Source organism: Scylla paramamosain, chromosome 14 (assembly GCF_035594125.1).
Source record: "Scylla paramamosain isolate STU-SP2022 chromosome 14, ASM3559412v1, whole genome shotgun sequence".
Classification (NCBI taxonomy): domain Eukaryota; kingdom Metazoa; phylum Arthropoda; class Malacostraca; order Decapoda; family Portunidae; genus Scylla; species Scylla paramamosain.
In genome coordinates, this window is record NC_087164.1 from 26,178,040 (window position 1) to 26,200,560 (window position 22,521).

A 22,521-nucleotide genomic window follows, 5' to 3' on the forward strand; every position below is an offset into this window, starting at 1 on the left:
AGAACAGAAAGGCACAATAATGAAGCCAGAATGTACTTAAATCGTTAGAACCTGGATCTTTAAAGAGGATTATACTGGAAACATTATTCTTTATAGAAGGAAAACAAAATATGCCTAAATACTTCCCAAGAAATAATATACTGATCTTTCAAACTGTAAAAATAAAAAGTTCCATCAGTAAGATCCAAAGATTTGCAAAGTTATGTTAGTTTTCACGCGCTGCCAGGAACGTTTGTCTAAGGAAAGTAATTTTTTTTTTTTTCAGTACCACGAACGATATCTAGAAAACTTAATGACATGAACTTGGTCCCGGTGAAAGGAAATGTTATGTAAGCGCGAGAAGATACATGAACAGATACCATGCTAATATTTACTTTACATTGGAAGTGAAAAAAATAAATAAATACATGTATTTTTCATACTTTTTTTTTTTTTTTGTCTTGGTGGAGCTTGTTCCCTGCACTGCGTGTTTAAATGAAAACATGATCTGTAATTAAAATCCCAGCATCTTTTTATCAAACATAATCATATTAGACTATCTTTTATTTCTGCAGAGCCGCCAATAATCGCAAAAGTATTAAATAACGTATATTCCACACACAAAAATCTTATCCATTATTTCCACACGTATTTCCACATCTCTGTCAGTTACCATTACATTTTATCAGACACTCACATGACAATATCTTTTATTTCTGCAGAAGCTAACGGGAGACAATAAACGAAAACAATGTCATACAACGAATATTCCACGCATGTAATCTATTTTCCTTAAGTATTTCTTCGTCTCTGCTAGCAGCTGTTACGGGGCACTGGGATGTGACAGTATTCGCCGCGAGTACCCACACTCAGGATCCGGCAGTAGTAAGCCAGACACATATCTTTGCTATTGGTACACATGCAAATCTACTGTTCTTACGTCTCCTCCTCCTCCTCCTCCTCCTCCTCCTCCTCCTCTTCCTCCTTGCGTCCTCAACCCGTCCCCCATGCATTTCTTCTTTCCCTTTCTCCTTCCCCTACTCCTCCTCCTCTTCCTCCCTGTCTTATCAACCCTTCCGCCTTGCCCTTCTTCTTTCCCTCCTCCTCCTCCTCCTCCTCCTGCACGGGCCTGGCGCCAACTTCAAGTCTCCTCTATCACTGTCAGGCCGACGGTCTGGGGGGCCGAGTCTGGCCTAAGCGCTTCTATAAATAACACTTATTGATGAAAAGAATCTTCCTTTCAATAAAACGTAAAAAGTGTGGAAGAGAATGATATCCCACACGCAATACCCTCGCACAAGCCATAGACGTAGACATGAAATATTTACCTTTATATTGGTTGGGGGCGCAGGTGCCGTGTGTATGTTGAGAGTGCCGAGGCCAAGCCAGCACTGCCGTGAGATGCATCGCTGCCTCGCTGTGCTATGGGGTCCTGTTGACGGGAAGGGGTAAATGTTATGACTAGGTATAAAAAAAGCAGTAACATATTCGTATCTGTGTATTGCTTTGAGATAGAGAAACGTGTGTGTGTGTGTGTGTGTGTGTGTGTGTGTGTGTGTGTGTGTGTGTGTGTGTGTGTGTGTGTGTGTGTGTGTGTGTGTGTGTGTGTGTGTTTACAGAAACCTTCGGGAAAACTGTTTCTTCATCTAACATTTCTCTAAATTTTTATATCGAGGAGTCTTTAAGAAAACTCCGTCTCTTCTCGTAACATCGTTATTAAGAAGTTTCAAATTTTTCTACGTCTAAGCTTCTTCTCAAAAATATGCTATAACAGTTTTGAATTTTTATACAAGCCTTTGATCACAATTTTCTGGTATAACACGATAAATTTCTGGCAAAATTAATCCTCCACTTCTGACAATACACTTCAGGTTAACGTCCTTAAATTTAGGGCTCAGCTTCTTTAACTAATAAACTATTCAGTGTGTCTTAAGGGAATCGCGTTGTCATGTTCGCACTGCACCATTGTGCGCCAGACTGCTGCTCCCTTTTTTACTGGATCAACCGTGAGAACCTTCCTCTCCCGTTACGCGGCGGCACAACTGGCTTTTTCTCAGGCGGAGGAAGCGCGAACCAGCTCCCGCTCCAGTACACCACGCACTCACCATTACAGACAGCATACGAGTCGCAACTACTGTATTCTGTACTGACGGAAAAAAAAAAAAAAAAAACAATAGTGAAGCTGCAAGAACCCAACTAGTTTACACGTGACTGTCCCGGTGAATAACACCTATCTATCTATTTCCACCTATAAATAAGCTCCTTCTTACTCGTACCATACTAATGTTATCTCCTCCGCATTAGATACCAAAATAAATTACAACTAACTCGAGAAATACGTGCCGATAATCATTATTAAGATCGATGTATGTTCTTCCTCAGAAGGCAAGATCACAATGTATAATGTCTGGACTCGTCTCGTGAAGCCAGTCAGAAAAGCATCTTTGTGGAAAGGACTGGACAGACAAAGACACACAAATAGAGACAGGTAAAACAAATAAACAAGAAGCAGACTGCCACACACACACACACACACACACACACACACACACACACACACACACACACACACACAGTCACACAGGAACAGAGAGAGAGAGAGAGAGAGAGGAAAGACAGAGCGCCCAGAAGACAATGAGGCACTGAAAGGAATGGAGAGAGGGGGAGAAAGAAGACCGAGAGGGCAGGAGTGAGAAAGGAAGAGAAAGGGAAGGCAAGAGAGGAACTTAGGTAACTTAAACAACAGGATGGATGGCCACTAGTACACGAGGTGCCATTAGGTCTTGTCATGACCCGGCCGCCGAAGCGTGACGTGGCAGAGGCTCGTCCCGCCCCTCAGCCCAGCGCCGCACGACCCCGACCCACCAGACAGATATGTGTTGCTTCCCAGCTGCTTATTTGTCCGTTCATCTGTGAAGCGTCATGTCTCTTTGTCTCTATCGATGCCTGCTTCTCTCTCTTTGGCAATTTTTGTGTGACTTTCCTTCTTTCATTCTCTTATCAAATCATTCACTCTTCACTCACACTCACTCACTTATTCAGCCTCCTGTCTCTGTTTCTATTGATGTCTGCTTCTCAAAGATCTCTACCTAATTCTCTTTCTCTTTTAAAATCATTCACTCTTTCGTATGTTCATTCTAGTTTCGCATCTTCTTGTCTCTATCGATGCCTGCTTCTCTTTTTGCCTGTGTGTGACTTTATTTTTTTCGTTTTCTTTCTTTCTCTTTTTAAATCATTCACTCTTTCTAGCGCTAATCATTATTACACAGTATTTCAGCAACAAAACGTTCCTACACGTCATCAGAGAGAGAGAGAGAGAGAGAGAGAGAGAGAGAGAGAGAGAGAGAGAGAGAGAGAGAGAGAGAGAGAGAGAGAGAGAGAGAGAGAGAGAGAGAGAGAGAGAGAGAGAGAGAGATTGAAATAATAATGTAATTTCAGTTAACACACTTGTAATTGCATGCTGGCAAACGCAAACAGAATAAAAAAAAAGTTAATTTGCTCTCGCTATTCACTTTCACTCGTTGTTGTTTTATATTAATTTTTTATTCATATTTCACACCTTTATTATTCTCACTTCCGGGGACTATTCTTTTTTTTTTCTTTATGCAACTGACTGAAAAAAAAAAAGAGCTACTCGCTTTAAAATATCTATTACGGTTCATGGAATACAATATTGTTTTCAAGCTCAGTCTGATAACAAGAAATCACTTGATCCAGAGAGAGAGAGAGAGAGAGAGAGAGAGAGAGAGAGAGAGAGAGAGAGAGAGAGAGAGAGAGAGAGAGAGAGAGAAAGGTACCGGATCCAGTATAAATAGATAGATCAAAGGTGAGGTGGTCTGAAGCACAGGTGTACCGGAAGCCCACTTGGGTAAGCTAACAATGACGCAATCCCCAGCCAGGCATTGCACAACACAGCCACCTAAGAGGAGATCAGACACGGAGGGATTATTACTCGTCCATTGATGCTCGACACCAAAGGAAGACTGTCTGTCGCCTCTTAAGTCCTTTGAGTGTTACGATTTTTCCTCCGGTTTAATAAAATATGGTGCAAGTTTAGTTTCAAGAGACGCTAGATACGAAAAGACGAGGATGATGGGGTAGAGAGGGAGAGGGAGAAAGAGAGTCAAACATAAAGCAATATCTATCTTAATAATTAAGGTCTCTAAATTATACTCTCCACTCACGAATATCACCATTGTGTAACACCTTATTACTGCCACAAACACACCAGCGCTTCCTGCATTGCTCTTCGTCTCTTTCACTCCCTCCCTTCCTAGTTCATGAGGGAGGTACTGATTCCCTCACACGTCAGGAGTTTTTCGTCTGGTACAGCATAAAACGGCCGACATTTCAGTGTTTAATGCAAGCGGAAACATGAGACACGTTTTGTCGGAACACGCATCTAATTATGATGACGGAATCAAGCATGGATTCGCCGGAGTCCTTGTCTACATCTCATTACGTCCTGCCACTCAGACTTCGTGGAGGAACATCCGAAAAAATAGGAAAAAAAAGGAAAAAAATATTGCACACCTGACATGCAATACTCTGCACCGCCACACGCGTGAAGTGTTTCCCCGGGCACTCTTCTCTAACTGTGACCGGCGCGCCAGAAAACTCGTGTCTGCGGGAAATTCCTGTGGCACTCTACTCTAGTATAAATTAATGGTTGTGTACAGTTTTGGTGTTCTACTGTATTCTAGTTATACTTATAATTGTCTGATACTACGATATTTTCTCTAAATCAAATGTTTTTTTTTTTTTCTTGTAGTATGAATTTGTGAGTAATAGAACACTATAACTAAACGAAACTGTTCATATATATATCCAAGCTAAATTTGAATGCGACAGAACACCACATTTGTAACGTTTTTTTGTTTCAAGATTCTACGTATTTTATGACAAAAGGATGCAAATAACTGCATACAAAAAGAGAAAAGATAGATTCATGTAACGTACCCAACTTAAATCCTCAACAATCTACAAGACAACGTAGAAGAAATAAGAAATATTTTAGACTTCTCCAATAAGATGAGAATGAAAACACCCACGGTCGAGAAAAAAAAAATTGTTAAATCGCATATATTCACAACCAGTACTCAGTCTGAAAGGTACGTCCAGTATTTTCCCTACACAAATCATCGACTTACTAAGACCAGGACCTTAACTTTCACTCCCTTTACTATTTTTTTTTCTTTTTCACGCATAGTATTTCTCGCAATCTTTTTCTCCCCTGGTGGCGTAAACCCTCGTGTTTTTCCGCGACCTTTGACCCATAAAGGCTTCACACCACTTGAACGGACGCCTCCCTGAGCTGGCGGGATGCAAGCTGGTGCGAGGTGTGTTCCCGGAGGCAGATCCACGTTTCAGTTACGAATATTTGCGAATATTCATGGGCGTCATGCATCGCTTTGACTGCTGGTAATGGAGGGCAAGGGAGACATATCATAATTAATGAGAGCTCGACGTGCATGTGTTAAAAATATACGAGGGAAAGTGAGGGTGACGAAAACTATTATAGATATATATTTTGCTTACCTGTAAACTGAAGATATTTATTAGAGATCCTACACTTGGGAATAAGTAGGCCAGTTTTATACAGTATGTATAAGGACTGCCTCGCATAGGACTGCCACATATAGGCCTGATGGATTCTTGCAGGTTCCCTTACTTTGTTCTTACAGAGATAGAAAAGAACAATGGTATATAAATCAACATAAGGTCTAAAAAAACTCTATGTATTTTCAAACGACAGTTCCGCACAAGGCTTCTCTGCCACTAGAGCATGACAGTGACAACAACGCTCGTTTCACAAAACATTACACTGCACCACAACGTAACGGGAGTCGAGCTGTCCTCTGCTTAACGTAGCGTCTTACACACACATTTGTCATCCTCTTCTCGCGTCACCTTGGTAATTCAGTGCACCGCGAAGTTAAAATGTCTAATGATGAAAATATTAACGAGTGGGTGCGTCTTATGATGGCTGCCAAATAATATGATGGCTGCCAAATAATGTGTGTGGAATACATCTGATAAATCATGAGAATATTATTGATTTTGACTGTTACAACAAGCATAACGATACAAGTAATCTCGTAAAAAAAAAAATAAATAAATCTGTAACTGTTTGATCAATACCAACATCAACATTAAAAATCCATTCTCTTTTCCCAATAAATTCTCCAGCACAATATAAAGGAACTACACTAATACACACAACTGACCCCTCACGCCCACCCTGTTCCTTCTCCCCGCCAATTGAAAAAAAGAATGGTCCGGCCCCCGCAATGTTAAGAGAGGCGAGAACTTCTACTATTCCTATGCATCATCCATCATTATTGATCTGCCCGCCTCCTCCCTCCTCGGTTTCCTTCCTCCTTCCGTCTCTCTTCCTTAGCTGGCTTCTTTATATCTCCTTAAGTAGCCATATATCTTTGCTGCTTCCTCCTAGGTCTTGTTGTTGTTGCTCTCTCTCTCTCTCTCTCTCTCTCTCTCTCTCTCTCTCTCTCTCTCTCTCTCTCTCTCTCTCTCTCTCTCTCTCTCTCTCTCTCTCTCTCTACGAGTCTTTCTATTTGTCTGTTTTTCTTACGCTGACTGTCTGTATGTCTGTATATCTATCTATCTGTTAGTCTGTCCACATCTGTCTGTTTGTCTGTCTCTCCAAGTCGCCCTCTATTCAACGTCTTGTTCTCATTTCGCATCCTCATCTTCACTCTCATTTTTCTTTTCCCTTTTCACTAGTTTCACTCTCTGCTCCGTTAATTACCTTCCCATCTCACCTCCCCTGCCATCTCTCCGCACGTGCTCCATCTCTCCCTCTCTCCCGGCTCGTGCCTTCCCTCTCCATCTCCTTTTCCCTCTCAATAGCAGCGTCTTCATCACTCCGTCGCCCCTCTCACCAGTTGTTTAATAGCTAATAATTCCTTCGACGATACAACACGACTGTGGAACTAATTCAGAGAGCAGGAGGAGGTCGGGAGACTGGAGAAGATGGGGAGCCGGTAAGAGGAAGAGGAAGGAGGAGAGAGCTGTAGGCGGAGAGTGATGGAAGTAAGATTAAGAGCAGTTAAGAAACAAGGAGGCAAGTCAGAATGAAGTTAAGACGGAGCGAAGAATGTCACACAAGATAATGACTTTGGGATTATATTTTTATCTGGTCTTTCTCTTATCTTCTTCCTCCTCCTTCCTCTGACCTTGGGCCACTCAAGGGACAAATCACTTTATCACCCTGAACTCTCGGCTCTGTGCACTTCATGTTTGAGGAATGGGTTCAGTAGGGTTCCTTTATGTACACTGTGATATCCTGAAGGAGGGAGAGAAGAGTGGAGAGGATATATGAAGTTACAATGATTTTTTTTTCTTTCTTTTTTGTGTATGGAAGTTTTATTTTTTTTTAATAGGTTAAGGAGGAAACTCTCTCTCTCTCTCTCTCTCTCTCTCTCTCTCTCTCTCTCTCTCTCTCTCTCTCTCTCTCTCTCTCTCTCTCTCTCTCTCTTTAAGGCTTCCGGGGCCGCCGTCAGGTTACGGTGGTCTGACTCCGTTATTTAGCAGGTGAGGCGAGGAACAGGTGAGCTCGTGGTCAGAGTTTATTGTTCAGTTCATCTACCTCCTCCTCCTTTTTCTCCTCCTTCTTCTCCTCCTCCTCCTTTTATTCTTCTTCTCGTTCCCCCTCCTCCTCCTCCTCCTCCTCCTCCTCCTCCTCCTCCTCCTCCTCTTCTTCTTCTTTATTTTGCTTGCTTTCTTGCTTGCTTTCTTCACTTGTTACTCCTCTGTCATTCATTCGCTTCTAATTCTTCTTCTCTTTCTTGTTCTTCTTGTTCTTCCACCTCCTCCTCCTCCTCCTCCTCCTCCTCCTCCTCCTCCTCCTCTTCTTGCTTGCCTTCTTGTCTGCTTTCTTTACTTGTTACTCCTCGTTCATTCATTCTTTTCTCTTTCTAACCTCCTCCTCCTCTTCTTCTTCTTCTTCTTCTTCTTCTTGCCTTCCTGCTTGCTTCCTTCACTTCTTACCACCGCTCATTCTTTTCTGTTCATCATTCCTCGTCTTCCGCTCTCTCTCTCTCTCTCTCTCTCTCTCTCTCTCTCTCTCTCTCTCTCTCTCTCTCTCTCTGCTCCTTCATTTTCTTTCTTCCCCTTCTTTGTTTTTTCTCGTGCTACTTTTTTTGCTTTCGTTTTTTTCCTCTTCTCTTCCGCCTCCTCCGCCTCCTCCTCCTCCTCCTCCTCCTCCTTATTCTTTTGTTCTTATCTTTATAACTCCTGTTCATGGTCTTTGTCTCTTTTCTATTTCGCTTCATTTTTCTTCTTCCTCTTCCACTTTCTCCTCCTCCTCCTCCTCCTCCTCTTCTTCCTCCTCCTCCTCCTCCTCCTCCTCCTCCTCTTCCTCTTCCTTCTCTACCTTTCCACAGCTATCACTGCCAGTCATTATCATTACCTACTCCATTATAACTTCCACCGCTTCCACTTCCACCGCCACCACCACCACCACCGCCATCACGGCTGCCAAAACTGAAGCAAAACAGAGAGAGAGAGAGAGAGAGAGAGAGAGAGAGAGAGAGAGAGAGAGAGAGAGAGAGAGAGAGAGAGAGAGAGAGAGAGAGAGAGAGAGAGAGAGAGAGAGAGAGAGAGAGAGAGAGAGAGAATGGTTAGCAGAGGAGGGGGGAAGGCAGGAGAAACTACTTAAATTTGCATAGAATTAGGTACGCTGCGGTAAAATGACTACTGCGCCTTACTAAGATCTCGTAACACTAAACTCGCGTCGGGTACAAAACAGGAGGCGTTGTCCATCCTATCTTACGCGCAGGATGGTGAATGGCTGCCTGGAATCCCTGCTGGGTGAAGTAAAGTGTGGCTCACATGAACTCCCTGCGTGGCCCACCAACTGGAAGCGGCCAACTCCGGGGAACATAACACTACACACCCACGCATAATGAGAGAGAGAGAGAGAGAGAGAGAGAGAGAGAGAGAGAGAGAGAGAGAGAGAGAGAGAGAGAGAGAGAGAGAGAGAGAGAGAGAGAGAGAGAGAGAGAGAGAGAGAGAGAGAGAGAGAGAGAGAGAGAGAGAGAGAGAGAGAGAGAGAGAGAGAGAGAGAGAGAGAGAGACTGGACACACACACACACACACACACACAAGGACACAATTTAAGACAAGAAATAAAAATGAAATCGCATGATTAAACACTTCAACAGACCACGTATCCAACTTCAGTGCATCCGAGCGCTGAGGCAAAGGTTGAGTAAAGAGAGAGAAAGAGAGAAAAAAAAAGAGACTATCGCTTTACCACCTGCCACGGTGAGCATAACAGAAGTCCTAAGTTATAATTGCGGGAAATTATACCCGCTGAGCATGAGGGCCGCGCGGAACCAGTTTCGCAGACTGCCAGGAAAGTTCGGGCTTGGTCGTTCAGGGTCGCGAAAGGGAATGAAGCAGAAGCATTAGCCCAAGCAATACCCGTCGCTCGGTAAGAGAACGGCAATAACAGTTATAGTCTTCGGGGACTTTAACGAAGACCACATGTATCATAACTTGCAGGCACCTAGTGCAGGGCGGTGGTGGTTTAATGTGCCAAAGTGTTCGTTAGCGGCGCTTCGTCCAGGCCCGTCTCTACCGCAGTGTGCTAAGCCCAATGCCCACGATTTGGTGCTGCGATCTGTGTGACCCGTTTGATGCGACTTACTGAAGAGGTCTTGCTAAAATTGCCATTGGTTCAACCAGTAATACGTTGCTCTAACCTACGTTTCGATGCTTCGATGCTACGACCTGAGTAACCCGTGTGATGGCAGACGTATCCAAGAAGTATTGCTAAAACTGTCATTGGTTTAGCCAGTACTACGTTGCCCTAAGATACTGCCCACGTTTCTGTGCTGCGATCTGAGTGAACCCTGTGACGTCAGACGTATTGAAGAAATCTTGCCAAATATGGTCATTACCATGTTGTACTCGTATGCTACTCCTCACGGCGCTGAGATCTGAGTAACCCGAGTGATTTGTTTATTCAAGAAATATCCCTATAACTGTAAAAAATGGTTAAGATGAATATCAATCAAGTACACAGCCGCTTTATTAATACATCCTAATAAGACCCTCGTAAAAATCTCTCATTTTCAGATTTTTCTCTTATGGGAGAAACAATTGGCGTCTTTTTTCTCCCCTAATTCTGTTTTTTCACCTGAACCTTCCTCTATCATGCATTAAAAATTGGAATTAAACAAATTAAAAAATACAACAACACAGGGATGCATACGACCGCTAAACACAGAGACAGACAGACAGACAAACATCAAACAGTCAGGGAACGCGCATGATCGCTCCCCAGCAATTAATCTCTATCACCACAGCCTGAGCAGCGGGGTACGGAAGGCAAGTCACGTCCCGTTGCAGTCGACACGGTGAGCTGCCTAGAACATTATGGACCGGGAAGCTGAGTCAGTGACGGTGGCGACGGCGATGACAGTGGTGGTGGTGATAGTTATAGCAGCGGAGGAGGAAAAGGAGGAAGAGGAGGAGAGGGATTAGGATGAGGAGGAAAGATACCAGTGTTGTAGATTTTTGTGGTGACAGAGGAGGAGGAGGAGGAGGAGGAGGAGTGGTAGTGGTTATTTGAAAAGAAGGTGATAGAGGAGGTGGAGGATTAGGAAGAGGAGGGAGAAGATAAAGAGGAAAGGCAGTAGTGATGGTGGTGATTTTTGTGGTGGTAAAATAGGTGGTGGAGGAGAAGGACGAGGAGGAAGAGTGGAGTTGAGATCGTGGTTCGGGAGGTAATGACAACATGGAGAAAATGAGGACGAACAGACACAGAACAAATACACATCATGTCATGAACACCGTTATGAAAATCAGTATTCTAGAGAGAGAGAGAGAGAGAGAGAGAGAGAGAGAGAGAGAGAGAGAGAGAGAGAGAGAGAGAGAGAGAGAGAGAGAGAGAGAGAGAGAGAGAGAGAGAGAGAGAGAGAGACCTTATATAAAACCTACTCCAGTCTGCAACTCTTAAAAAATTTCAATCGTTCGTATATTCATTGAGAGATAAACTTCAAATTAATGAGAAAAAGAGAGATGGAAAAACATCACAATTAAAAAGACGTGACTCATTAGCGTCAGGTAAGCAGAAGTTCACGATCTCAGCTTCGTCAGGAGAGACAGAGAGAGAGAAAAAAGAGACAAGTGGATCAGAGAAGTGGATGAGAGGATCTTGGCGCATCTCAGCGATATCAGAAGGTTCTCTCCATTAACGACACGAGAATGTATCGTTTACTGTACATTATAAGATGGTCGAGTAAGGGAGTAAGGGTGTGTGTGTGTGTGTGTGTGTGTGTGTGTGTGTGTGTGTGTGTGTGTGTGTGTAGATGGGTGTGTGTGTCTGTCTTCTATCTGTGTGTCTATCTCTTTGTTTCTCTGTCTTTCTCTCTCTCTCTCTCCCTCCATCCCTCTCCCTTTAACCTCCCTCCTACCTCGTCACGGCAAAGATACAGCGCTTGGAACACAGTCAGCAAACGCACGGTCTTGAGCCGCACCTCGTAAATAATGATCCGATCGAGTGATTTCCTTCCCCGGCTCCCCACCGCCCTCCTCCAGTCCTCCACCAGCAGGATTTACTCCCGGCGACATATTCGGCTTTTCGAAATAGTAAAAAAAAAAAAAGAAGAAATGAAGAAAAACATCTAAAACACTTCCAGGAAATCATTTGGTGGAGCTAAAAGTTACGGGACTGTAAGCATTTAATTCCTGAACACTTGTGAAGAGTTTCCGTATAGGGAAAAGTATTACAGCTTTTTTTTTTCTCTCTCTCTCTTCTTCTAATCCCAAGGGAGAAGTAATATGTTACGTCAAATGAAGGTGACTTTTTTTTTTTTTTTCTGTGAGTATTTTTGGTGACCGAGACTTAACTAGAATCCTCAGCAGAAGCTTATGTTGTGATTGAAACTGTCTGGGTCTGGGCACTGAAATATTGTACGTTTCTTTCGCTTTTTCATATCTTTTTTTTTTTTTTTTCATATCCACTTCAATCAAAATGGAAGAGGATATATTTGACGGACCAAAGAGCGCTACTGATACTTATATGTTGCTATATTACTGCTGTGTGTGTGTGTGTGTGTGTGTGTGTGTGTGTGTGTGTGTGTGTGTGTGTGTGTGTGTGTGTGTGTGTGTGTGTGTGTGTGTGTGTGTGTGTGTGAGAGAGAGAGAGAGAGAGAGAGAGAGAGAGAGAGAGAGAGAGAGAGAGAGAGAGAGAGAGAGAGAGAGAGAGAGAGAGAGAGAGAGAGAGAGAGAGAGAGAGAGAGAGAGAGAGAGAGAGAGAGAGAGAGAGAGAGAGAGAGAGAGAGAGAGAGAGAGAGAGAGAGAGAGAGAGAGACTGACCAAGCGCTAAAACACCCACTCACTCACTCACTCACCCACCCACCCATACCAATCTAGCCTAGTCCGGCAGAGCGTCGACATTCAATATGGTAAATGACTACACTAACTTTACGAAGACAACTCTTGGCCGTCCATTCAGCCACTATGCTTCAATAAGCCTTCCTGCTCTATCTCGCGCCACACACTTCCTCCAACTCTCGTGATATCAGTATTATAATCTGAGGACATAAATTTGCGGATCCCACTGCTCTCGTAACATTCCCTTACGACGCACGGAATTCTCAGTGTCTCTCCTTCCTCCTCTTCTTGCTGCTACACCTCTCTCCTCTATACGCTGTACAGTTGTTGGGTTCCTGTGTTGTTTCTATGGTTCTTTCTCCTCGTGTTCACTTACTGATTGTTAGTTGGTGTATTCCCTTTTCAAGTACTTATGTTGGGTCATTGCCGTCTTCTTTCATTCTAGACGTAAAATGTTGTCCGATTCATCACGTTCGAGTCAGCTAAAAGACAATTTGATTTTTTTAGTTTTACTTTTGAAATGAAGGCCAAAAAAAAAAAATCGTAGTATCAGAAACTCGTGGCTTGACTTCATTTTGTGGGTGCTTCTATACTCGCAGTTTGGACTTGTAACTTAATGATCTTGAAAACTGCCCAATGGAATTCTCTTTCTCCTGTTTGTGCGTGTATTCCATCACGTGACCGTCACACACACAATAGCAACTATACTGCACTGATCTACACAGGTATACACACTTGCACGGACGATAACCTTCCTCTTCTCTTTTCTACAGGAAGTGTGCGCGCGGCCGAAGTTTATAGCCGATGGAGCGACGAGGTTTGACGTGGAGCAAGGAGAGTTGGGCGACACGTGGCTGGTGCAAGCGGTATCCACCCTCACCTTAACCCCGAAATTCCTTGACCGAGTGGTTCCCCCAGACCAGGCGTTCGACCACACCTACTGCGGGATCTTCAGGTAACAATAATACTTTTCGTAGATAAACAGTAATAGAGTAATGCTTCTCGTGGATGTAGTGATAAAATAATGCTTCTCGTGGGTAAACAATGGTAAACTAATGCTTCTCCTAGGTATAATAGTGATAAAATAATCCTTTTCGTAGTAAGCAATGATAAAGTACTGTTTCTCCTAGGTAAAGTGATAATGTTTCTCCGTCTAAACAAAATGAACATATCAACACTAAAGAAGCAACAAAACATTAACTACACGAGCACATAGGCAGGACCAGTATACTCAGACACAGCAGACTGTCAGACGCACAGAAGGTGAGGGCGGTCACATTTCCCTGCTCAGAGGCCTAGCTAATGGGAAAATCAATGTGATAAGTCGTGGAGGAGGCAGCTTCGTAACCTGATTCCCACTTAATGGCATCACTTACGTGGTTCCCTTCCGGGAATGCCGACACTACGATGCTATATCGAAAGGACACGGAAGAAAAGAAGGAAAGTGACCTGGAAAAAAAATAATAAGTGATGTTCATCGTACTTCCTTGACAAAATGGACAACGTGAATGCCAGACACACACACACACACACACAAAGCACTGACAACCATCCTTAGTGATAAAGGACACCACAGAACAACACTCAGCATCCCCAAAGCCACGGAATAACAGGTGTTCGTCCGTAGGCAAATTACATTAGTCAGCCCAGGATCACCACCAAAGGGAGTCTCTAATTACTTCAGGCCAGTAGCAAACCACATTTCTCGGCTACAAGAGGATGAGGACACTCAGCTTTATCGGTCAGCCTCGGTCGTGCTTGAAATAACTGGTGATCTAAGTCCTAATTCCGTGGAGCTTAATAGTAGTCTGTCAAAAGCGCTTTTATCTTTCATTAGGTCTTTTTTTTCACTATTCAGTCCGTTAAACAACAGGTGCATTACATGTGGCTGGTCATTACCTCTTGTTCTGATAACCTCTCAATAGTATTTTTTTTTTTACTTTTTTTTTTGTTCCAGCAGTTGGTTAGATTTCCTAGTCAATAAAACTCCGCGGAAAAAATATCCCCCTTTGATTCTCTGTAAAAATCAGGTTTTTCCATTCTTGTGCAAGTCTATTTTGCAGGTCATTACGGAGTTTTATAAACTGCTCCCGTGCTCATTTTATTATTTTCTCATCGGGAGGCTCACTGCTTTTTATTATTTCCTTGCAGTTCTTTGGTTATATTGCTGTGAATCGCATTTTATTTCTCTTTTCTGCAGTCATGTTCTGTAGTACTATGTTGTTGTGTTTTTAGTTACAGCTTCCTACATACACACACACACACACACACTGAACAAGCAAACATAAAACGCAAACACTGCAAAGTTTTGAAGTGGATGCTGGAAACATTAATCTGATTGGACGGCTCTTCACAATCAAGCATGCAGTGATGAACACATTCCATACACAAAAATAAAACAACTGACCCTTTAGACAAAATGTAAAAATATGCACTTTTTTTTCGGATCAAGTACTACTGTATATCCTTTGTTATCTGTGAATGTGACTGTTTAGAAACGCCTTGTTCTATATAGCTTATGCCTCAATATTATCAATTATCAGTGGATACATTTATGCACAAGGATGATTGGTATGTACATTTCAAACAAGGACTGCTACGTGTAGACCTGAAGGCTTCTTGTAACTTCCTTTATTTTCTTATTTGCTTGCCCTCACGTTTGCTTTTCTTTTCACCGGCAGGTTTCGGTTCTGGCACTTCGGTGAGTGGGTGGAGGTGATCATTGACGACCGCTTACCCACATTCAAGGGCCGTCTGGTTTACCTACACTCCACTGATCCCTCTGAATTCTGGGCTGCCCTCCTCGAGAAAGCTTACGCCAAGTACGTACTGTATTACTGAGAAAGTTACCGGGTAATTAGTTTTCGGAGTGCGATGGATTATTTTGAGATCGTTTGGTATAATTAACTTCAGTCCAAGTGCGTATTAGATTACTGTGAAATTTTTTCCGTTATAGTTTTTTAGAATATGATAGATTTTTGCGATTTTTTTTTTTTTATATATATAATTTAAAAACTTCTGATGCAAATGACACGATATAAGAGAGATGAACATTTTAAGGACAGCATTTTGAAATATTTAACATACATTTTTAAATCCCACGCTCAGGAGTCATCGACCTTTTAGAAATCCCCACTAACATTAGTATAATTATTTATTTTCCTCCCCCAAAAACATAAATTTCAACTGATTCTATGGTTTGTGCAGATTCTACGGAAGCTACGAGGCATTGCAGAAAGGCTTCACCACGAGAGCCCTGCAGGATCTGACGGGAGGCATCGTGCAGAGCTTCAGTCTCACAATGCAGGAAAGGTTTCTCACGTACCAGGTTCTCAACTCAGCAGTACCTCGCTCAACGCTCCTCATCGCATCTATAAACCTGGTAAATGCTGGCGTCTTTATCACTCCACTCTGATCAGGAGGGGCGGAGTTAAAAGTCCTGCGATTTGAAACGCTCTGGAATTTCACAAGATGCGTATTTAAAACCTATACAGATATTCTCGTTAAGACTCGTCATTTTAGATTGTTTTACAAAGCCACAGAGATAATTAATCGGATATTCCTTTTTTTTCACTGACGATGTAGAATCCTTATTTAAATACTGCTAAAACTATGAAAACATCTTTGAACACCCCCCCCAAAATAAAATTACAATGCCTGTTAGAAGTTAACGAGAAAAAAAACCGATTTGTTTAAGAGTAGGGTTATAATGAACGCATATACCATAAAGCATCATGAGGCAACGGGAAACGAGACCACACTGTGAAAGTTATCATCCCTGACTGTACGTAAAACACAATCCCTCTTGACCGTGCATAATGTTTTTCCTTGTTTTACCACTTCTTCGTGTTGCCTGACGAGTAAGAACAAGGTCAGCTGATGTTATTTGGTGCCTTCTCTCTCTTTCTCTCTCCTGGATTGATCGCCTGAAGCTGTTTGAGTGACAGCACCTCGCGAGAGTTACTGCTGCTGTTAACACTCGCTCGTGACTCAGAATTGTTAAGTGCTGTATTGGTTTTCGCTGAAGATTTATTTGCACATGTCGTCCTCCTTGCCTTTATGTATTCATAACGCTGGCATAAATTTGCTTGAGAAAATATGCCCGTGCAATTTTTTTCCTTTTACATCCTGAGAAAACACGTAAACTGTATATTGTTATTGTTTGGCAATGATGTGTACACAGTGACACCGATAATCCGTACTGCAATGAATCTCTTACAGGAAAAGGTTATTAAAATGTATTCATAACGGAGGCATAAACATACCCGTTAAACACAATAATTAATTCTATACTATGCCGAAGAAATATATAAAGTGTATATTAGTTCTTAAAATTATTAGATACTGAGAATTTTTTATTTAATTCCATGACTAATACGAGAAGGACAAGAAAACCAACAATCATTAATCTTATACTATGCTACATGAACTGAAAATTCTTTCAAGCATGATCGCATACCGAGAAATCCTTATTAAATATCATGCCTTATAGGAGGGCAACAATCATAACCTTTATACCATGAACAACAACAACAAGTTATTAACGTTACCAGATACCAAAAAATCCTAATTCAATGCTATGACTTGCAGGAGAAGGACAACAAGAGAAACCTGCGCCTGCGGAACGGTCTGGTGACGCAACACGCCTACAGTGTGACGGGCCTGGCCAGGGTGCGCACCAAACTGGGGGAGACGCCCCTTGTCAGGTGAGTCTTGGCGCGTCTTTGTTAACCTACAGCGTTTGGGAATGTTGTCAGTGATGGTAGCAGTAGTAGTAGTAGTAGTAGTAGTGTTATCACCATCACCTTATCAATCGCTCAACTTACAATTTTCAAAGTACTTTCCCTCTTTCGTAAACTTTCTTAAACCTTCACGCCCATTCTGTACATCTTTATGCACCATTACAGTACCATCTCCCACACGCTACTATCCCTTAGCTTATTAACCTCCACACAGTTCATACCTTGAGTGTAGCTATCCTTCCTCCTCTCCTGAAATCACATGAAAAAAAAAAAAACAGCACTTGCATCACACGCTGAATACGAGTACACATCCATCACTCCATTCTTTATTCATCGTCATGCGTTTTTTTTTTAAATCACAACAAAGACAAATCTCCCTTCCCATGCGCGTGTATGCATGAGTATGTATGCTAGTACCCCTTGCAAAAAGCCTGCATTTGTATTTTATTTTATTTTTATTTTTTTTTTTAAATATTCTCTCCTAACACATTTCCCAGCTGTGCCTTCCTCCCTCCCTCCCTCCCATGAAGGATAATTCCCTCGCCATTTTTTTTTTTTTTATGCAGCACTGTCGTTTCCTGCTCTGTTATTCTTTTCCTTGCATTTTTTATAGGAGCTTTGTGATCACGACAAACAAGGGACATTCACATTTGCCATTGGTGAAATACATATTACTCTTTTCTTCTTTTTCTTTTTCCCGCCCAGACTGCGGAACCCCTGGGGCCGCGGGGAATGGAACGGCCCCTGGAGCGAGCGGTCGTGGGAGTGGGATTCCCTCTCCGAGCGGGACAAAGTGCTGCTCTCCGTGCGGGTCAAGAATGACGGGGAGTTCTGGTGAGTGCGGCGCATGTTTATGTAGGTAGAGAGACACATAAACGAACACACAAACACTCTCCCTCTCCTTGTTAAACATCACACGTATAATCGTATAGATGAAGTCTAGAAAATATACATAAAGTAATTTGATTTATGGAGATATTTAATAAGTTTCCCTTATTATGCGACTCCGTGACGCAATGGCTAACGAATCCATGGGCCTTGGTTTGAATCTGATCTGGGGCAGATGGCACACAGCTGTTCATTCTTCTTTAGGCTTGGGCACCTGGGGAAACTTGGAGTAAAGTGTGGAGAACTAGATGTTTTGTATCATCTTGGGATAAGGGATAGCATCCACCACATGTTCAGAGGCCAATGAGACGGAAATGAGCGCTGAGGCCACGTGCAGCCGTAGCATACGCCCCAGACCTTACTTCCACTATCACTGCTTTATAGGATGGCGTTTGAGGACTTCGCCCGCCACTTCACCCACCTGGACCTGGTGCACGTGGGGCCAGATGACTGGATGAACGAGCCCGCCCTGCACTCCAAGAAGCCGTGGCGCGCCGTGCTGGCGAGGCGGCGTTGGCGTGGAGGCTACAATGCGGGCGGCGGCACCCAGCACACAGGTTTGTCCTTTTATCAGTCAGTCAGAAAAGGGTGGCACGAAAAAATTGAGTTTTCTTTATTTCATTCCCTCAAGGTCCTTACTATGGTCCCTAAAACAACGGAATCATGCATACTTTCGTTTCTAGTAAAGAAATATCTATTTACTCTATATTTTCCCTTCTCTCCTTCACCACTTGCTGGCGGCGACGCAGAAACGACGGCCATGAATCCTCAGTTCCACGTGCAGATACCCCGCGCTGGTCTGTCTAAGTGTCACGTGGTGGTGTCCGTGACGCAGCAGTACGACACTTTCCTCTCGGCGCAGGACACCAAGAGGCGGCACCACCTGCACCCCATTGGCTTTGCCGTGTATGAGATCCCACCGAACATGACGCGACTCACGCCAGCCTTCGTCACCGAGAATGTAAGGAAACACACATACACACACACACAACCTTTAACCTTTACCGAAGTGCAGCATCATGCGACTGCCGATCATGTCCCTTCACCTCCGATTTTCAGTCGTGTGTATGAGTTGTGAGGGTCTACAGGAGTCTTCGTTTTCATAGTAATGTTCCTTACCTTGCCCCTCACAGAAACCAATGGACGTGACCTCTCACAGTCTGGCGAGGGAGACCGTCACCTTTTTCACGCTGCCACCAGGGGACTACATGGTGGTGCCGCACACCGCTCAGCCAAACTGCGACGCTAAATTCCTACTACGAATCCTTACAGACGAGCAGAGTAATATTTGGTGCGTGGCGAGTCTTCTGTTATCCCTCCCCCTTTCTCTTTACATGTAATCCCACACTCACCTCGCTCCTGTACCATGCATGTATTCTCTCTCCCCGTCTCTTTTTCCCCGAGTACTTTTCACCCACTGCCCTTAATCCTAATCTCATCCCGTGCCTGCCTATATTGACTATACATTTCCTTCCCCCTCGTTACTTCCTCCTTTCTATACTCGCTGATCATACAACCAGTGTCCACCCAGGGTCATTCCTCTGTATATACGAACCACCCATACTTTCTTCACACCCCTATACACGTTTCTTTTTTTCTGTATATTGGCCATTCGCAGCTCTCCAAATTGACCGCGCCCTCACTAAATGTAGGCGTGAATTTTGTAGAGTATACCAACTTTTTCATATTTCTGCCCTGCCTTAATCGTCTCCCTCTCTCTCTCTCTCTCTCTCTCTGAAACTAAGCATATTTTACACCAATACTCAAATCTGCATTATTATTACTATTCTTTTTATTATTACCACCACCATCATCGCCTGGTATAATGAATGAACAGCTCATCACTATCTTTCATCATCAGGGAGGTGAATGAAGACAATATGGTGTTCCGGTCCATTAGCTTAGAACGCCTGGACGACGGTATGAAGATGGTGAGTGTGTGCGTTGGGGAATGGGGAAAGGAGGGGAGGATATAGGATGAGTACTGGGGAAGGGAAGAGTACTAGGTTAATGATACTAGCGAAAGGGTACTAGGGAACTATACTAGGGTCAGGTACTAAGGGGTTAAGTGTACTAAATAAGGCTACAAGCGCAACTTCAACTAGATTTTGCATTTTTATATTCGTCCATCGTATTTTACTGTGTGTTTTATTTGTTTTACCTTCGTATGTCTCAAGTGTTTTAATTTAGAACACATAGTGACTAGGAACTTTATATATAAGATTGTGGTGAGTAAATCTATTTATGAGAGTGTGTGCACATGTATGGGATTCTACGATCAATAAATCTATCTATGTGTGTATGTGTGTGTGTGTGTGTGTGTGTGTGTGTGAGTTGAAGACCTAGGGAGCCGCCGCCTCTATGTTCGGGTCTGGCGCGTGCGTGAAGATTTACCGCTGCCATTGCCGTGTTTACCAAGCTAACGAAGGGGGAATGGGAGGGGTGGTCATTATCCTCTCGTCTGTGGCAGGGGCGTCGCCGTGACGGAGGGCAAATATTTGATGCGCCCGCTGAGGCTCTCTCTTTCTCTCCTCTCTCCTCCCCTCTTCCCGTTTTCTGCAGACTGATGCGGGAGTCGAGCAAACATATGCATAAAAATTAAAATGGCTCCTATTATTAAGTTATTATGGGTTGGACGTGTTTCTTAATGACTAAATATTCATATTAATCGGATAGGAAGAAAGAAGGCCGTCCTGGTGCTATCGTTAAACGTGTATCTCTATTTTACACATGCATTAAGATACCAACAACTCTGATTATTTGTTATAAATTAGACGTGCTTCTTAAATGCCAGTTTACTAAAATGCATAAGAAAAACAAGACAGTCCTATTACTTTGCTGTTATTAAACGCTCATGTATTTTTTTAAAGGTAACGTGGCAAGTTTTATTCTCTCAAGCACCAGACGTTACTGATATTTCATCTGGCTGCACTCAGACTGGAGGTGCATTCTGGTAACACGAGTCTTGTGTTCGTCTGCTCTTTGTCTTGCAGGAGTGTGTGTGTCTTCGGAAAGGTTCACGACCTCGGCAAAGTTTCGTATGTTGCTGTCTAGTCATCGAAATGGATATACCGCTTCGCCGATACTCTTGCTGGCTGGTCAGGCATATTTACTTTAGTTAGGAGATGTTTAAGTTCCTTATTTACATTTCTTCCCACGGTTTGGCGAAGACAGGTGCAGCTAAAAGGTGTATACCTCACTAATTACTCCGGCAAGGGATACAAGTCTAAAAAATATTATCTTGTACTATATTCTGGAGCCAATGAATTCAGAGACAAGACGTGTAGTAGTCACATCGTAACTGGCGATTAGATGGTTATTAAGGTGGACGTCTTCATATTATAATTGCAACCATAATCCTCCAAGCATAACAATAACAGTGAAAAAATACCCAAAGCCAACAAAGACTCGGCCATCTAAATTTAAAGATCCTACGTGAGCTGACTTGTTAGATCTTGAAATACAATTCAACCCTCTCACTACCCATGTACATCTGACACCTGCAGCTCTTAAGATCTCCTCCCAAAAGCGATGGCAGCGATGAAAGAGCCTCCATTTGTTGTCGTTCTTGCACCATCTCTAGAATCTTCTTTTCCTCCAGTGGGTCGATTGCTTCATTCATCAGTGTAGGGCGCTAAAGATTGATTTTTATTATATATATGAGTAACGGAAAATCAGTTTATTAATCACGAACTTTCTTTTTCCTTGTTTAGAGTGGTGTGCGGGTGTGTGTGTGTGTGTGTGTGTGTGTGTGTGTGTGTGTGTGTGTGTGTGTGTGTGTGTGTGTGTGTGTGTGTGTGTGTGTGTCGCTGCCTAAACCCTTCTCTCTGCTCCCCAGCGCGAGGGCAGGACGATGCTACAGAAACTGCTACATAAATACCCACCGGAACTCGATCCACATCTGTTCCACAAATTCCTGAAGACTCACTGGAAACGTAAGTCTTATCAACACACAGACACATACAAAGGCAGACGGCCAGACACAGACACACACACTAACTTATCAGTATTCATGAATGCTTTAAGAATGCCAGAAGGAATCTTAGTATTTAGCATTTTTCTCTCATGTGATTCTCTCTTCTTTACATCTGAATACTCAGATGTAATTTTTCCCAAGCATTTAATTCCTTTAACCGCTGCAAGGCACGAACTCCTTCCTTTCATAGACAGCAGTGATATCAACTTAAAGGAAGGGAAGCCGCCGCGTAAATTTGGTTTCTTATGGAATGAAATAACAATTACATCTGCTTTTTCTGAGTCTGGAGTTATTTACATAACAATAACTGATCTTCTAGAATACAGTAATATAGATATTCATTTCTTGAAGGACACCATACACTCTCCGGTAATAGCAACATTTTTCCTTTGTTGTCAGTATATCCACGTGTTGTTCCTTTAAAGGTTTCCGCAAAGGACGAATTTTCATCATCCTTCTGGTTTCTTTGATATTATATATATATATATATATATATATATATATATATATATATATATATATATATATATATATATATATATATATATATATATATATATATAATTCCAT

The 22,521-nt window shown here is 42.8% G+C and overlaps 2 protein-coding genes across 33 annotated transcripts in view; one reads left to right on the forward strand and one right to left on the reverse strand.

Annotated features, from left to right (window-relative positions):
* The window catches only part of LOC135107088 (microtubule-associated protein 4-like), a 493,319-nt gene that overhangs the window by 155,871 nt on the left and 314,927 nt on the right, over window positions 1-22,521 (reverse strand). For all 30 annotated transcript variants that reach the window (XM_064016728.1, XM_064016741.1, XM_064016724.1 and 27 more), the window contains one exon: window positions 1,308-1,411. The gene's annotated coding sequence lies outside the window, so the exon portion shown is untranslated. The remainder of the gene's footprint in view (window positions 1-1,307; window positions 1,412-22,521) is intronic.
* LOC135107087 (calpain-9-like) overlaps window positions 1-22,521 on the forward strand; it is a 96,611-nt gene that overhangs the window by 67,409 nt on the left and 6,681 nt on the right. For all 3 annotated transcript variants that reach the window (XM_064016719.1, XM_064016720.1, XM_064016721.1), the window contains 10 exons: window positions 13,119-13,300; window positions 15,027-15,167; window positions 15,553-15,727; window positions 16,936-17,051; window positions 17,793-17,921; window positions 18,360-18,532; window positions 18,725-18,936; window positions 19,109-19,266; window positions 19,837-19,906; window positions 21,814-21,910. In XM_064016719.1, coding sequence (XP_063872789.1) covers window positions 13,119-13,300; window positions 15,027-15,167; window positions 15,553-15,727; window positions 16,936-17,051; window positions 17,793-17,921; window positions 18,360-18,532; window positions 18,725-18,936; window positions 19,109-19,266; window positions 19,837-19,906; window positions 21,814-21,910 — 1,453 coding nt within the window. The remainder of the gene's footprint in view (window positions 1-13,118; window positions 13,301-15,026; window positions 15,168-15,552; window positions 15,728-16,935; window positions 17,052-17,792; window positions 17,922-18,359; window positions 18,533-18,724; window positions 18,937-19,108; window positions 19,267-19,836; window positions 19,907-21,813; window positions 21,911-22,521) is intronic.